We start from the raw sequence: 17333 nt of genomic DNA, 5'->3' as shown, positions 1-17333 counted from the left end.
TCAATTGTTAGCTTCCTACCATGCACATTTGTCTACCATCTTCTGAATTCTCATTTTCAAGTTCGGGAAATCTGTTTCTCTTACCTGATTTGCTTAAAAATTTGCCCGATGGAAAACTTAGAATAAACTGTTTAAAAATATCTAAGTTCACTGAACTTAAAATCCTTTTTTTCTTGTTTGTTAGACAACGTATTACGGACAGGAACGCCAGACTGATACAAGATAAAGAACATTTAATATTCTTTTTACCAGATCCTTTATTTTGTTCCATTTCTTAACTACCTCATTACAAATCTTTACTTGCAGGGGAACTGTTTTAAAGTGTTACCAGCACCCACCTCTGAAATGCTATTTCTGCTATCCCTTCTGAGTACAGTGGAACATGTAAAGTAAAGCAACCACAGGTTCATATTATGGTAAACTGATTTTTCAGTATCCTGTCCTTCTCCACTCTTTCAGTCCTCAGGGTGCTTCTTTTTCTACCAGTTGCTGCCATTGCAACCAGTTCTCTGCAGATCAGACACTCACCTGAGTGTCTCAGTGACTCATTCAACCATGAATGGTGGGAACTGGGAGCAATTGCCCAGTCTGACCATACCCTAGCACAGCCCGTCTGCACACCATGAACGAAAACAGGTATATACCATGCCAGATAATCCAACTAATTTCTAGAGACTGCTTTGTGAAATGGTATTTTATTCACATGACTGAATTCTGATACTCGTCTTCATGACCTAATGCCATTTCTCTATCAGACTATTTTTACTGTGTTCAGGAAAGCAACTTATATTTTCTAGTGTCAGTAAGTATTTCACTTTATTTCTAACATCTGGTACAGAAAGAGGGCTTTTTGGTCTGAAACTCTGTTTTGTTTCTGATTCCATTTTATTTTTTAAGGGGTTATGTTTAGCAGACTGTTGTCCCTTTGCATACTAGGCACTTTTAAATCACATGTATTTTTACTTCCTTCAAGCCACCAATCTACAGAAGTCCTGGTATGAATACATTTAGTCTTGGTTACTTGTCACTCTTTCATTCACCAATACTCTCCAGGTGCCACTATAACTTTGGAGGGCTCAATCAGTTTAGCTCCCCTGACTACTGAATGCTTGACACAGTGAAGGCATGCAGTAACTCAGGCAATCAATGAAAATGAAATGGCTCCTCATAATCCAATCTCAAATCTCCCTGAACGTACAAAAGGACTGAAAGCACTATGAATCTTGTTCTCAGCAGCCAAGTCACAGAGGTCAGGGGAAAAAGAAGCTGGTCTCATCCTGAATTAATTGGGAAAAGAGCATCAAGGTTGGTGGTAAGACAGAACCAGGCAAATAAATCCCATTCAGCCCAGTTTGACCACACCAGCTAACAGAGCCACTCAACCTCGTAGAGAGCGGGCAACAAGGCCTCAGTGTGCACAACGCTGCAGCCTCTACCATGTCGCAAACTCCCCAGGAAGGTGAGATTGGCTGAAGACCACTCCCATCCTGCTGATGGGGTATCCAACTGATACCCAAATTAAACACAGAGCAGAGCTACAAAATACCATGGGTAAATGGCTTTGCATTTTCATTGAAATTAATTTCTCCTTTCCTCACCTGAATTTTGTCCTCATTAAATACTCCATCAATTAGGAAGTATGTCCAGAACACTGGCCACTCACATTCTATATTCTCAAAGAGCTTGAGCTCAGCGGGATCATAGTGCAGCCTGCTTGGATCCTAGAAATTCAATCATACTCATTTAGTCACTAATATTCCAATCACAATGGCCACATATTTTATACAAGTAATTAAAACCAAGAAACCAATAAACACACCAGAAGTAGCTTCCACAGTCTCTTGGCTTCTTTTTCACATTCAGTCCCAAACTCATTTAATCACTCCCTAGACAAATCAACTTTTCCCAGTCTCAGAATCTAGGTGTCACCCAAATAATCTTGGCTCTGTCTCAGTTCAAAGATATTTTGGGAGACATCAGACACCGCTTCCACTTAGGTACCATAAGCATATCTAATGGTTCATTTCTTACAGAATTATTAATAAAGTTCTGTCCTTAATTTGTTTTCAAACCCTTAGTTTCCTTCAGATATGTGTCATCCATTTCTAGGGTGGATACTCCAAATCCACTAAGACGTCTCAACAGCGATACAGACAGAACTTCACCCCTTCATGAAAATGAGACAAAGATTTCTATAAACAAGAAATAAAATTATTCCTAATGCCTACTGAAAATATACATCAGAAGTACCTCTCTGGGTGTCTTGTAGCCATCTCTGAGAAAGCGACAGCAGCCATAGCGGCCCTGTAAAAACAGACAAAATAGAAAACTTCACGTACTGTTCTTCCTCACAGACTAACATCAGCATAAAAGTTATGTGCCGAGTTTTAAGTGTCGCTTGGGGTTTTTCCTCCTTCTCTTCCACACACAGATGAACCAAGTCTGGAAACCTTTGTTTAATTAGGATTTTTGTTTAAGAAAGGGAGGTTCTGCTTCTCTTTCCCTCTGAAAAATAAAAATAAAGGGAATCCTTACCTGCAATTTGGATATGATTTCACTCTTCGTTACATTAACAAGGTTTAGATCCTCCACTGCAAAAGCCGGGTAAGAAATAATAGACAGAAGGCCAGCATCTATCTCCTTTGATGTGGATGCCCTTGGCAACATGGAGTATAGAATAGACTGAGCGAGACAGGAACAGAAGACAGGGATGTAAAACAATTTACCTACTTCAAAAGACTATGTCAAGTGCAAATGGAATAGACTATACTACCTGCAAAGTGACAAAGAACTCACTGCATGATTTTTTTTTAACTGAATTAGAAAGAATGCTTCACACCACTCACTTTCACAGAATCTACTAGAAAACAAGGTGAACAGTATAGTCTGAAGCCATCCTTATTACGTCAAGTGCTTGGTTCAGTTAATCAACATTTCATTTAAAAATAAAAGGGAGCAGGTGTTTGGTTTTCCCCTAGCAAAGGGAACAGAAGACTAATTTTTACCTGACAATGTTCTACTTCATCAGGAAGAACATGAATCACTGATTTGTGTCCTCCATGAGCTCCAAAAAGATCTAGTTCATCAATTGCTTCCAAAGCAGCCTTCAAGAAAAACAAAACAACCACGCAAAATCACTGAATACCTTTTAAGCCAAGTATACATCCTAGCACTTGTGCTTATCCTCTGAAGGAAATTACCTAAGACAGAAGTTCGCTCCACAGACATTTTTTCATCTTTAAAGAGAAGCCTGGCAGTATTTTAGAAAAACTAAGTATTTCTGTTTTTCTGCTAGCAGGATACAGGACTGATGCACTGATGACCCTTCTTACAATTTAAAGGCAACGCAAAACAATGGGGAGATGGGTTTCCACTGAGATAATGTCTAAATATCAAAGGACTTACTAATAAATGCTTCTCATATCCTATATTCCAAAATAGCCCCCACTCAGTGATCTTTCACTTTTCCTGTCTGAAAGGTTGTTCAAAGAGGAAGGCGACCCAGAATCAGCAGAGGCTGGTGCCCCAACAGGAGAGCATCACCACACTCTGACATTATCACTTCTCGAGGGAAAGAGAAAAGAGATGTCTGCCTCTCTCCACAGCCAGTCAAGGCACTGCACATTCCGTGTCAACAGGGGAATCACCGCGTCTCATACCTCTTGGCCATAATGCGTTTGCCTACTGAAGACATCAGCAGCCCAACCACCCACTCCATCTGGACACTTCTACTTTAACCTAGCAGGCCACAAAACCTGGCTTTGAAGCAGTGAGGTATGAAGCACCATGCAGGGAATGTGCCGGAAAGACAGCAAGGACTGGCCAGAGCCAGGCTAGCAGAGCCCTCCTCTGAAATGCGTATTCACAGGGTTGCAGTAGCACTGAACATTGCTCTGTGCCCATTTTTCTCCTGCAGCTTCACAGTAGTGTCAGTCTCTGACAAACTAAGGATTGCACAGCACCACCTGCCTTATCTCTCTGCAGAGGGACAAGCGTATTTTTCTTCTTCCAACACAAACATGGGTTTACTGGCTCTGCAGAGCCTCTCTAGCTGAGTGCTAGAGCAAGCAGATGTTCCTGATAGCACAGAAAGCCCCACTGAAGAATTGATAGCCTGGACCATGGGCAGTCTTAACAGTACAGAAAAGACACTTGAGAACCAAAGGCCTGTGCTCTGTGCTGTACTGCTGTCGTGGGTAGCCACACAAAGCAGATATGAGGCATAAACGTTAAGAGGGAATTCCAGAGGCAGATTAAAAAAAAATAGCATCTATCTCACCCTCTGCAGCACGGCTTCCAGTATGCCCCCCAAGTCCCCACCCCAAACAGCACTTTTATTGGACTCGGAGCCACAGAAAAGCAAAGCTGTGCAGCGAGTCCCACGGGTCATCCCCACATCGACATGCCCAGAAGTTGTGCAGAGACCATGGCAACCTGCACCAGACTGTTCCCTGCAAGAAATCTCGTAATGGACAGCTAAGAGAGAATAACCTCCCCCATGGACACCACCCCATTGCTATCCAACTGAACTGTGGCAAAGACCAGCAGGTTTTCCCTCTTGCAGCCACACAAGATCTTGGTAACTAATATATCCCACTGAAATGCAACTAAACCTTTGACCTTAGCTACGTTTGGCTTCTATGAGTCCCCCAGACACCACGTGAAAAGGCAGTTGTCAATTACACATTCACATTTATGGCTTTCTGAGTTTCATTTGGTATCTCTGTGACCTTGTGCTATGGGGGAACCAGAAATATCCACTTTCTTTTAATTACTTATTAATTTTTTTCTCTAAGTTATTTGTCAATAATTTTTAGACTGATAGTCTGTTGTTTTCCAGAATTTACATCCAACTTAATCTTACTATGAAAACATCATATATAATACTGGGTCTGGAGAATTACAAATGAGGGACAGAAAACTAGAGGCCACTTTATGAGACTGCACCTCACTGAATCTATCAGATTAATGGCTCAATGAACCTGCTACCCTTCTTGCAATCAATCCCCAGAACTCCACTGAGGTCCTTCAATGAAAGCCGTTATCACAAGGACTTGACACTAACAAATATTCACTCACGCCCAAATAAAAGTTCTTATACAGTCAGTTAACTATTGCAGTAGCCAAGACGACCATGCAAAGGAAATAACCACATTTGTCAGAGCCCTTCAGCATGACAAATCAACCATGAAGAAGGTATCAGGAAGACATTCTCACTTTGGCCATCCCTACGGAGCTCGCATTCAGTTCAGGGATGCCCTGGTTTGTCTTATCACCACGTTCCCAAATTCCATAATCCTGCAACAACAACATCATCAAGAAAAAATGGCATGATTATATATAAAACCAATGTTTCCCGCCCCCTCACCCCCAACAAAATCAGACCCCTGCACAAAATTTGTTTATTTGACTTCACAAAAAAACCCAACAAAAAAACCCACAAAGAAAAACAAAGAAAAAAAGAAAGAAAAAACAAAAGGCTTCAAGTCTCCAAAGAGCTCCTCCCCATATTTAAAGAGCAGCACATAAAAACATACCCTAGCAGGATCAGGTCTACAGTGATGAATCACTGTCTTCACAGAACACACAAAGCTTTTAATTCCTTCCCCCTGTGTGTGCTTCTCCCTGTGCCACTTCCAACTTTTCACTTTCCAAAACGTTTTTTCACACTTTGTTCTTTTTAGAAAGAACCTTAAGCTTTTAATGAGACATCAGGCAGGTTTATTAATTATCAATAAAGAAAAACTATTATTAGATATAGATTGAATATATACACCTCACCCGGGCAGCAGTAAATCCTCCACAGCCCTCCCACCATCTCCAAAGATAATGCTCACAATGTAGAGTACTGACAGGTTATGATACCTTACAATGGAAAAAGAAGCCTGTATTTTCCTTCTCCATCAATATATAATTTTCCACCCACATCTGAGCAGTGTTCAGGTGATTTACACACAAATAACTACTTACAGCAACTTTGTAGGCAGCTTCTATGTAAAAAACAAGATTCTGAATAAAGGTAACTTCATCGAGGGTGAAGATAATACGTAGCCCTGATTAAAAGAAGAGAAGAGAGTAATTACACTGTATCAGAACTGAAGTATTTATTCTTCAGTGAGTTTCATGCTTTTGTTTATTTGCTACCATCTACTCCCCACTGAAATCAATAGAAAAACTCACGCTGATTTCAAAAGGTCAGGCAGCAAGTCAATACTTGCGACTGGTAAAATACTTCAAATGCTACCAACACATACTGTTTCGAAATTTCACAAACCAAAACACACTCCTGGGAGGGTGGCATTCAGACACAGTTGGTACCAAGCACAGACATCTGAGCTAGCTCTGGCACTTGAGAGCCGTGCATCCCCATTCCCACAGCTCCCCATCCCGCCTCGCCCGCTTAAGAGTTCTATTGAGGGACCATCAGGACAAGCAGGTGTCCACTCTGCAGGGGTCAATGGCAAGGGGCTCTGAGGACAGAAAAATACATAAGGAAGTAAATCCTTATCCTCACAGGAGGAGTACCATTCAGAAGGGCACAAAATAAAACAGTACCAGCAAGAAGTGGAACACAGATGGCACTAGTGGCACCTGACTCAACATCGCCACTCTCTGAAGAAACCTAGCTGTCCATTAGGATGTCCTACGTAGTCTTCAAACACGAAACTCTTCTCTGACATGACTCTGAATTTCTCATGTATTTGTATGCCAACAAACATTAAGGGAATGAACGTTGTCAGTTACTATAAACATAAAATCGTAACTAAGTCATATCTCTTTTCCAGAGAAGTATTTTCATCTGAGTAATAATTAAGTAAAGGTCTCTGAAGATAGTTACTTTTTTTCCTTTTCAAGTGAATGCTAGAATGGCAAAAGAGTGCAATAACAGTCAAGGTTAAAAGGACTCCTGCTTACCTGATGCAGTCATCTGTGCCAAGAAGAGCAGGTACAGTGAAGTTGCATCCACTTGTAGATGCCCCCACTGGTCATCTCCAACCACTGTGGCACAAGTTGCAGAGTTATACTTGGCATGTAGGCAGTCCTTGGTACTCTGGGTGCGTTTGAACTTCTCTACCTTATCTACCTACAAAGCCACACATATAAAAATAAATATAAATCACAAATATAAAATCTGAAAGATTTTGGAATAAATTCTCCAAACTATTTCAAAATCAACAACTTTTCTCAGGTGAGGAGAAACTTAAAGTCCTAATTCCTGTTAACTCACTTCTGTGTTCAGATTGATCAGAGTGCTTAAACACAACTCTAGCTTTAGGCTCCAGCTAAATCCACATCTCTTCAGGAAAGAAGATGTAATTACCTTGCTTAGTTCAGATCTTAGTTACAGGTATGCATCTTGGTGAAAATCAGTTTGCAAATGCAAAACTGTGATTCACTACAAGCACCATCTCAAAAAGGTGCAAGTAAGATCAGAGTTTTGCTCAAGAGTTTTAAAAAGACTCCCCACATCATCTACACATATGCAAAAAAAAAAAAATAATCACTCTACAGAAAAGACACAAGAAATACATGCTTCAGATGAAATGCTTTGCAAATACAACATGTACCAATTCAACTCATACCTATGACATTACCTGTCTCATCATACACTGTAGGAGTCCCCGCATCAGCTTCACAACATTCTGCAGGAACGAAACAGACCAGTGACATGGCCAGCCTCATCAGCTGTTACAAACAATGTTCAAAAGTGACAAAGTTCACACACCCTACTAACGTCCCGCCAAAGGTAATAAACCACATATTTGCCTGAAATGCTTTACATACCTTTTTTTTTTTTTTTTAATACAATGGTTGAATTTTATTCCTACATCCCTATCTAAGAGAACAATCTTTTCCCAAAGGCCCTCTTTAAACAGTGCAGCAACTCTGTGGTTCTTCTATCCAGCTAAGGAAGTAATAGGAATGCTATGTATAACAATAATAATAGTAATAATAATAATAGTAATAATAATAATTTTTAGAGTGGCAGATCCAGGGAACACTCAGACATTGACATGACTGGCAAACCTGCGGAGTTTCTTCTGCTTTTTACAGAGTACAACAGAAAGCAGACAACTAATGTAAAGAAACGGCCTTTAGTGCATACAAGGAGAAGCGCAGGATTTTGCCTTAAATGAAGAAATCAATCCCATCTTTTTACCCAAAAAATAATAGAGCCTCAAAATATGATGGTGCAAACTAAGTCAAAGTTATTCTGTCACTACAGGCCTCCCTGGTCTGAACTGTACATGTCAGCATAAAATCTACTCAGTCCCTTAAAACAACAGCAGCACACTGACACCATCACTCACTCCTCATTTAACCCACCTCTACACTCGTACTTCTGGTACCCACTTTCCCAGCTAGAGATTATAGAAATTAACGGTGTGACTTACCTCCCCTTCCAGTTCTCCAGCACATGAGACTTACCAGCTTGGAGACTGTTACCTTGTCTGTTTTGATCAAACAGATGTACAACTTCCACGAGACAAGCACACAATTCAAAGATTGCTGCTTTAAACAGCATGCTTCTCCTTACGGGGAAGAATGGTCTAGCAGATAGATTGTCACCCTATGATCTAAGCTACCTAGGCTTGATGTTCTGCTGCATTATACACCTCAGGAGGGATCACAAGGTTTAATCAGAGACTTGTACACCCGGGCATAAAATCTCTCAGAAGCCTAGTTTTCAACAATTGGCCAACTGATGGAAATTTGACCCCTCAATGCTTTTGTTTTGTTTATATTTTAGTTCAGATGCTAGTCTCTCTGCCACTCAGTTCTCCAAACCCTGCTTGCTAGAAGGCTCCAGGAACCCTGCACACCACATGCTGCATGGATGCTGCTGTCACAGGAACAAGACACGTACTCCAAGTGGCAAAACTGTGCCAGATCCTATATACAGCAGGAATGCGAATGCACCATTCAAAACCACTACTATATGAAAAAAACCAAACAGCATAACTGGTTAATGCTAAAACTTTGACATACCTGCTCGAGCTCATAGGCTTTGGCCTTATCCTCATCCCGGTCCGCATTCTTCCGATAAGCCATTCCCAGCCCCCACACAGCCAGGATGCTATAGATGTTGTCCCGTACCCAAGCATCTTTATGGTCCGCACCGGCTGAAAGCAGCCCTGTAACTGGATTCTAGCCATGGTAGAAGGAATAAAGAACAAACATTACTGCCTGAAATCCCATCTATTAAGAAGCACCAGTTCTTTCTGTATCAAAGAGTAATAAAACAAAAGAGAGCGCCAAATATGACTGAAGATGATTGCATGCTGAGGCTGCTCACAATTTCACAACAGAAGTGAGGTCCCATCTTTTCTTCCCAAACTCACACAAGTGAAATGCAAAATTTCTTTGAACAGTTCAGGATGTAAAGCTCATAGCAGCCAGCTGGGCTTCTTCATCCACACAGGATTACTAGCTAAGTCACTGAGTGAAATTTGAAATACATCGAGGAAATAGGAATTTAAATTTTACATATCTGTAAGGAAAAGATGGTACTGAGTTAACATGAGAAATTGAGTCTGGGATCTATTCTTCCCTATGCAACTGGTCTGTGGCACAATCCGGAGGAAGTAAAAACCCACTACTTCTGTCCTAGGAAATTAAAAAAGTATTTCTATTTATTTACCTGCTGGATTTATAATAGCTAAAGCATGAATGCATGTAAAGCCTTTTTATATTCTCCTTTGGAAAATGTACAGAAAGACAAATTCTGATGGTGTTGAAAAGCAACACTTCCTGAAAACCAGCACACTGAGTAGCCTCCTGCATCCCAAATACTCCATTAAATTTTTCATTGCATCATTAATTCCCATTGCTTCATTGTCATTAATTTTTAAGACCATCTTTCTCAGCTCTATGTTCTTTATTAACAAAAAAATGAGAGGCAAAAGACCAACAGAGCTTTCAATCAAATCAAGCCTTTACAGAAAACTTCAGTGAACAAAGACCAATTGCCAGGGCTGCTGTGACAAGGGGTAAAGATTACAATAATAAAGATAAGCAAAATTAAAAAGAATACATACACCAATTTTTTATTTCTGCCACACACTGGTTCACTCGACTCCTGTAGTTACTTTTAAGAAAGAAGTTTTGAGAGGGAGGAGCTTCAATTACTATTTCCTGGGCTTTGCACCTGTCAACTGAACAGGACATGGGTGACAGCCTGACACATGTGACTGGGCACAGTCAGAGCTATTGTTATGGTTTAAATACAGCAATCTCTAGTGGCTCGTGGAGCGCTGAAACATGTAGTTCTGCTGAAACAGTCCCTCAGCATAATCTTCACAAACCAAATGGCAACCAAAGGACAACTTACTTATCTATTTGATGGGGAAAGTTGCACACATGAACCCAAAGAGCTTAAAAAACTTTTTGAACTTGAAAAGTCAAACCAGGGAGTAACAGAAGAACAAATGAGCAAGCAAAGAAAGGAGACCCCGATCCCAGTTTATCACTGTGCCCACGTGATAAAAACTAGGATCTCGAAAGGCAGACTACACATTCCCAGTATTTTTAGAGGGCACTATGTTTCCCTCCCTCCCACGAAGGACAACAAATGCCTATGTACCTGCAGGCCTGGCTTGACAGAGATCGCCCTGCTATCTGAGAAAATGATCATTTTGGCTTATTTTTCCTCCCACATTGGGCTGGCTGCCAGTTGTGAAATAAAAATGCCTCCAAGTAACAAGATGGAAATCCCAGAAAAATGGCCCATGCAAGACTTTAAAAGACCATTCAGTCCCCAGGGAGGGATCTGCCCATCTTCAAGAGGCTGCATTAAATACATCCAAGGGCAGCTATCACCATTTCAGTGCCTTCGGTTCCTCTACAAGAAGGTCCCAGTTCTTGGGGCTCATTGGGGCTGGCTTTCACAGACTGACAACAAATTAATGTCTTTCCTCATGCACATTCAGAATGTTAGCAGAACACCACAATATATTAATATTTTAAATAGTTTTGGTTGGGCTTTTTTTTTTTTTTTTTTAGAAAGTGCTTACTTATTTTTACCTGCTGACAGCATATGAAAAGTACAGCCCTTACAGGGTGCTAAAGAACCCAAAGAAATATTGAGTGTGCTTAATGCCAAAGATGTCAAAGGGATTTCAGCTCAGCTAGTACTTCAAAGCATTATGTCTACGCAGCGATCACTAATTGGCCTAGCAGGTCTCATCCTGCAAATCACACTGCACATACAGATCCACACAGCAAAGAATTTTACCAGCACCCACGGGCTCTGTCAGCTGAGAGCACTGCAACAGAAAGCTGATTGCTGAACTAAGACTTAAACTGTTATATCATGCCAAATACTACTTTTAAGTCTATCTATTAATCCGAAGACAAAAAAAAGAAATCCCCAAACACAACACCAGATCCTACAGGGGACCAGATGCTAATAAGAACTTCAGCAATAAAGGCACAAAAATAGCAAGGTCATAACCAAAGCAGCAATACAAGTAAGCCCAAATTTAGCATCTTGCTGAAAATCTATTTATTTTGCATCTGCCTCTTTGATACATCAGACAAAAAACGACGTAAGCTCCAGCAAAGTTTGCTGATGGAGTGTTTGCATGAAAGCAGCCATTACACAACTGGGGTTACCCATAACTGTATGTGTGCTGGTTTTGGCTGGTGTAGTTAGTTTCCTCATGGTAGCTAATATGGGGCTATGTTTTGGATTTGTGCTGAAAACAGTGTTGATGATGTTTAGTTCCTGCTGAGCAGTGCTTACACAGAGCCAAGGCTTTTTCTGCTTCTCACACCACCCCACCAGCAAGCTGGCTGGGGGTGCACAAGGAGTTGCGAGGGGACACAGCAGGAACTACTAACCCTGACCGACCAAAGGGATATTCCATACCATATGGTGTCATGCTCAGCATATAAAGGTGGGGGAAGGAGGAGGAAGGGGGGAACGTTCAGAGTAATGGTACTTCGTCTTTCCAAGGAACTGTTACATGTGATGGTGCCCTGCTTTCCTGGAGATGGCTGAACACCTGCCTGCAGATGGAAAACAGTGAATGAATTCCCTGTTTTGCTTTGCTTGAATGTGCAACTTTTGTTTTACCTATTAAACTGTCTTTACTTCAACCCACAATTTTCCCCACTTTAACTTCTCTGATTCTCTCTCCCATCCCACCAGGGGAGAGTGAGCAAGCAGCTGTGTGGTGCTTAGCTGTTGGCTGGGAGTAAACCACGACAGTATGCCAGATGCGCTTTCCTTATCAGCTCCATATGCTTTTCTCTTATAGTACCCTAGCAATATTTAAAGTGTATATAGATGATAAGTTTTGCTATTTCATGGACATATCTTATCTCATGCAAATTAACAAGTGTAATAAGCAGCCCAGAACAGCCTTCTGGTGATGCTCTTCAGCGCTTGCTCAGCTACAGTATCGAAGCACTCCTCTGGCTCCTGTCCCCAGGGGCACATGCAATAGCTGGCAGACTCTACACCACAACAGGCCAGTATAAGCAAAGCAAGGGCATGAGACAGGAGCCAGTAATTTGGTCTTAGCTTCCTTGTACAACCTTTAACAGGATTGTACTTATCACTGTGCATGCAGCAGAGACTGATCAGCAGAATGCAGCACTTGCAAAACAAGAAAAAATTTGCTACGAATGCAATCCTGCAAAGTGGCCCAAGTCTGCATATCCGGCATGCTTGTGGATGCGAGGTACAAGGCCACAGTCACACGTCACCCCTGTGCTGACCAGCAATCTTAAATGCCTCCTGCCTCTTCTGCCAGGCTGCTCCTGGGCAAACCAATGGCAGAAATTTCCACTCCCTGGCTCCGTCCTGAAAGGCATCAGGAAGGCACCAGCAGCAGTGAAGCAGCTGCCCAGCCTGGGCTATTCTGGTCCCAAGCAAGACAGGGCATGTAGCCCAGAGATAATGGTCATAACTTGCCCATGTCTAACTGCATCCTTTCACCCAGCTGAACAGGACATTTACAATCTACTGCGGTGCAAAACCATAGAGTATAGGTACAGAAAACAAATCTAGAAACACATCTTGCAGCATCTCTGGGCCCTCTTGGGATATCACTGTCCCTCTGCCTTGCTGCTAGCCTGTGACTGGCTTTCCACACACAGAAAACTTACTTATCTCCTTCCCCCACCACTGAGCTCTCCCCAGCATTGAGCACTTAGTGGAAAAGGCAGCACCAAGTCATGAACATGCATCCAAGCACTGTAAATAGCAATTACAAAATTCTAGGTCACTGGGATAAACTACCATATTACCATTAAGTTACCCTTATTAACTATTAATATCATTAAGGCATAGCTTTCATGGGGCATGTTTGATCTCAGGTTCCATCTCTCCCCTAATCGAGGCTGTTATCAGCATCCTCATCCTATAAATGTGGAAATCAAGGCAGGCACTGGAAGCCAAAGTGACTTGTCCTCTGTCATTCTGCAGACAAAAGGCAGAGACAGGAGCACAAGACAAGGCATCTCCTGCACTCCAGCACAGCACTCACACCATGTTCTTGCATTTCCTCCTAGTGAGTTTACAGCAATTAGTACACAAACATTAATTCACAGGTGTCTGGACCCTGCGCACACAACAGTCAGTGACAAAAATCTTACTGCCCTAAGCCAATTTGGGTCCTACCCTCTTATTTCACTGTTTTCCAGTTTCTCATAACTCTCAGCAACTACGTCTATTTGGGAACCGATTTGTGCCAGAACACTTGTTGCTCTCATCTTGATGTACTGAACTGTTTTAAGCAAAGCATGATGCTGCAGAGCACACTGCGATTCCCCGCTGCCTGCCTGGGCGAAGTGAGCACCTTAAGCAGCCAGCACTACGCTACGTGCTCCTCTGTACGGCCTGGCCAAAAACCAGAGCGGGTCACAGGTTTTTCCCTACCAGCCCCGACACCTTCATTCTTGTACAGCTCACACACCGGCAAGCCAGAGCCCAAGCGGTGTCACATCGGGTGATGCTCCACCGACACCGGGGCTGCACAAGCTGCAGGGCAGCGGCCCGGGAATCCCTGGGACGTGCCCCGCCGCACACACGCCGAGCCCCACCGGGACCCGCCGGCCCCGCACTCGCACCGCGCCGATGCTGACAGGCACGTTGTGAAGGCCCTGCCGGGGAGCTCTGTGTCACTGGGCCTCAGCGGTGTTACGCGCACGTATATACATACAGTCTTACAACGGGTGGGCGTGTATCATATCGCCATGCGCTGTATTATTGTTTGCAAGCTCAGACCTGCTGTATTTTCCACGTATCTTCCGACGTGCGTTTATGTAAGCGGCTAGCGACCCCCCCGAGGACCCGCGCCGCCTCAGCGCTCCCGCACCGCCGCAGGCGGGGACAGGAGATGCGGCGCAGAGGCCGGCCGCCGGCCGCAGCAGGTATTTTCCTCCCCCGGCCCCGCCGCGACCCTTGCGCACCCAGGTTACGGTCACCCGCCCCGGCCGCTCCAGCCGCTCGGCGCAGCCCCTCCGCGACCCCCGCCGCGGCCCCCCACGCCCCGGCCGGCCCCCCAGCGCCGGGCACCCCCGGCCCCTCACAGGCGTCCCGCGGCGGCGCATGCCCTCACCTGGTGGCAGAGGATGGTCCGCTGGACCAGGCGGGCGTAGCCGTCCAGGCGCACACCCGAGTTGCTGCGGCTCCTCATCGCCCCACGGCCGGCCCGCGCCCCCCGCCTCAGCCGGCCCGGCTGCCCGGCCCAGCCCCTCACCCACAGCCACGGCCGGCGCGGCGCCACTGCCTGATGGCGGCCGCGGCCTCCTCCCTCCCTGCCGGCCTGCGCGGGGCGGGGCGGCCCCCGGGCTCCTCCCCCAGGGCGGGCGGTGGGAGCGGGCGGCGCCGGCTGTGGCGGCGGGCGCATGAACGGGAGCAGGGGCAGGGGCAGGGCTGCTCCCGCGCGGGTAAGGTGCTTGAAATCCCACATTCAGCTTTTCCGAGGAACCAGCAGGCTTCTCCCTGCAGTGTTCGCACCAAGGCCCAGCGCGCTGCCCTGGGAAGCGGCAGAGGATGGGCGGGAGGCGCCGCGGGGGTCCGTGCTCGAGGGACTGACTGGGAGCAAAGGCCCAGCGGCAGGAGCCGCAGCGCGACAAGTGACAAAAGTTAGGCTTAACTGTCAAAAATAAAGGAGATTGTATACATCCTCATCATTAAGTTCATAAGATAAAATGCAGAAGGCCAGAACATTTGTTGGAAGGTGGATTTTTTCCCCCAGCCTTAAAAAAATACCGTTTTGAGATCTGAGAGAATGAAAGCCTTGAAGAAAAAAAGAAGGGCAAAAAAGCAAGGCTTTATCAGGTGTCGTCACACCCCAGTCTTATCTTTCCAGCTTTACTAATGTAAGGATGTAGAGATTCCTGCTGTGAATGAGCCTGCTGTTCCCACAGCACCCGCTAGGGGCGCCAGGCAACGCGCGGCCCTGCCCGCCCTGCGCTCGCCGGCTGGCGCTGTGACGCCGCAGCTCCCGCACACGGGTGGGCCAGGAGCAAGCGGAAAGTGGGGGAGTCAGGCAAAGAGAACCGAGACTTGGGAACTTGACAAAAGCTTAAAAGGAAAAAAAACCCAAACCAACCAACCGACCAAAACCATGTGTTACAGTTGCAAAATCTTCAGAGTTTGCTCTGTGCTCCTGGCAGCAGGGAGACACGATGGTGAGTGTGGATGGACAGCCGGACAGCCGCTGGATGGACGGCCGCTGGATGGACGGCCGCTGAAGCACGGAAAGGCTGTTGCCAAGTAGCTGAAGGTGTGGGATTCACTGAGACTTCTGAAAGGATTTTTTTTCTTTTTCCTCATGTGAAATTACAGCATTAAGAGAGTAAATTTTGTAACTAACTGATGCTTACTTCATCAACTGTGTAAGCAACAGCCATGGCTGAGAAAGCAGGCTCAAAAGCAGATGTGTTCATTCAGCAGTGGCGGCAGACAGCATTTCTGTAGGGACTGCGCAGCAGGCAGGTGACAGCACTACTCAGAGGTTTAACTCCATCTGCCAGCGCCCTGCAGCTGCAGTTCGGTGAAGGCTGTGCAGTCCCAAAACAGACCCGTCCACTCTCCCCTAAACTCTGCATGAACTTCCTTCTTCAGGGCACTACTTTTTACAGAAAAGATTGCATATGCTTAGGGAACAGGTTTGCTCAGCAAGGTGGTTCCAGCTGTACACAGCCTGTTGCTGTTGATCTATGACAAAGCTTAAAACTTCCTCAGAGATGTCCTCCAGTTAGCTTTGGCAGCCACAAGACAATGCACCGAATCTTACTCTGTGCTCTAGCAAGCGGTTGCAGCTTTCATCGAGCTCTGGGCTGCCATGGCTAAAACGCTAGCAGTGCACAAGAGACCAAGTACCAAAAGGATACAACACCCAGTGTGCAAACACTTTTTTTTTGCTAGTTTAATGATGAGAATTATTTACTGCGCTAAAACAGTACGCTGCTGTAGGTGCAAGATTTTACTACAGTATATGTGTGCTTTTAAGTGGCGAAGTCAGAAAAGACTCCTCACCCCCAGGAATATATCAAATAAAAAATGATTAAAAGAATTCTAACATATGTTAGTGTGCAGAAATAAAAACAAAGGAAGACTCTAGTGATAGTGAAATATGCATTTTCATAGGTAAGTTAATTACTGAAGCCAAAGTCGCCATGGACTTTTGCTCATAGCATTCTTATGGAAGAGCTTCAGCAGATGTGCGTGTGAGCATTGGCTGGGCAGACTTAATTTCGGGTTTTCCCGTGAAAGGCAAAATATGTAGAAGACAATAAATGTTAAGGGCTAGGGTCTGCACTTTCTCCAAGAGGTTATGTACTACAGCTCATATAATCTGAAGAATTCTAACAAAAACCAGCATAATGAGGCATTTATCTAAAAGACAAAGTTTATATTTTTTACGTGTTTTACTTGCTGTAATATTTTTTTTTACAGTTGAAAATATAAATACAAGAACATTAAATAAATTTACAGGAAACAGTGCAAAGGCAATTAGCCAAACAGTTAAAGCATTCACAGAAATGCATTCCAGCTACTAGCATTCCAGGAGAGTCTTTTATTAACATGCAGTGAAAACCTTCTGGATAAACACAACAAATACTTTAAATTCTCATTTTAAAAGCATATTCAGAGTAGTCTTGGACATAGATGACCAAAAGAACCCATGCATTGCATATAAAACCTCAAGCAGGTTTGAGTACTGAAGAGGTTCAATTGCTGAAGTACAACAGAACCCCAAACAGGAAGCATTTATTCGATGCTTTTGTTGAGAAGATCTTTCCAGGGCTCCCTACAGAGTCCTCTGGGAAAGCAATGTCCTTTGCTCCCCTCCAGCACGCACTTGCCTCAT

The 17333-nt window shown here is 44.2% G+C and overlaps 1 protein-coding gene across 4 annotated transcripts in view; it reads right to left on the bottom strand.

Annotated features, from left to right (window-relative positions):
• The window catches only part of PHKA2 (phosphorylase kinase regulatory subunit alpha 2), a 49211-nt gene extending 34460 nt beyond the window's left edge, over positions 1-14751 (bottom strand). The window contains exons 1-10 of one of the 4 annotated variants that reach the window (XM_040582626.1): positions 14571-14751; positions 8992-9150; positions 7596-7643; positions 6916-7084; positions 5971-6053; positions 5218-5298; positions 3006-3104; positions 2536-2682; positions 2251-2304; positions 1599-1721 (exon numbers count right to left, since the gene is read on the bottom strand). In XM_040582626.1, the coding sequence (XP_040438560.1) occupies positions 1599-1721; positions 2251-2304; positions 2536-2682; positions 3006-3104; positions 5218-5298; positions 5971-6053; positions 6916-7084; positions 7596-7643; positions 8992-9150; positions 14571-14648 (1041 nt within the window). In that variant the 5' untranslated portion in view covers positions 14649-14751. Of the gene's footprint in view, positions 1-1598; positions 1722-2250; positions 2305-2535; positions 2683-3005; positions 3105-5217; positions 5299-5970; positions 6054-6915; positions 7085-7583; positions 7644-8991; positions 9151-10040; positions 10145-14570 lie in introns of those variants that run through there. The other 3 variants (XM_040582624.1, XM_040582627.1, XM_040582628.1) reach the window with 3 other exon arrangements.
• Between the last annotated feature and the right edge of the window lie 2582 nt (positions 14752-17333).

Source organism: Falco naumanni, chromosome 2, assembly GCF_017639655.2.
Source record: "Falco naumanni isolate bFalNau1 chromosome 2, bFalNau1.pat, whole genome shotgun sequence".
NCBI classification, from domain to species: Eukaryota; Metazoa; Chordata; class Aves; order Falconiformes; family Falconidae; genus Falco; species Falco naumanni.
Note: the sequence above shows the minus strand (reverse complement) of the source record. Positions and strands in the feature narration are given on the sequence as shown.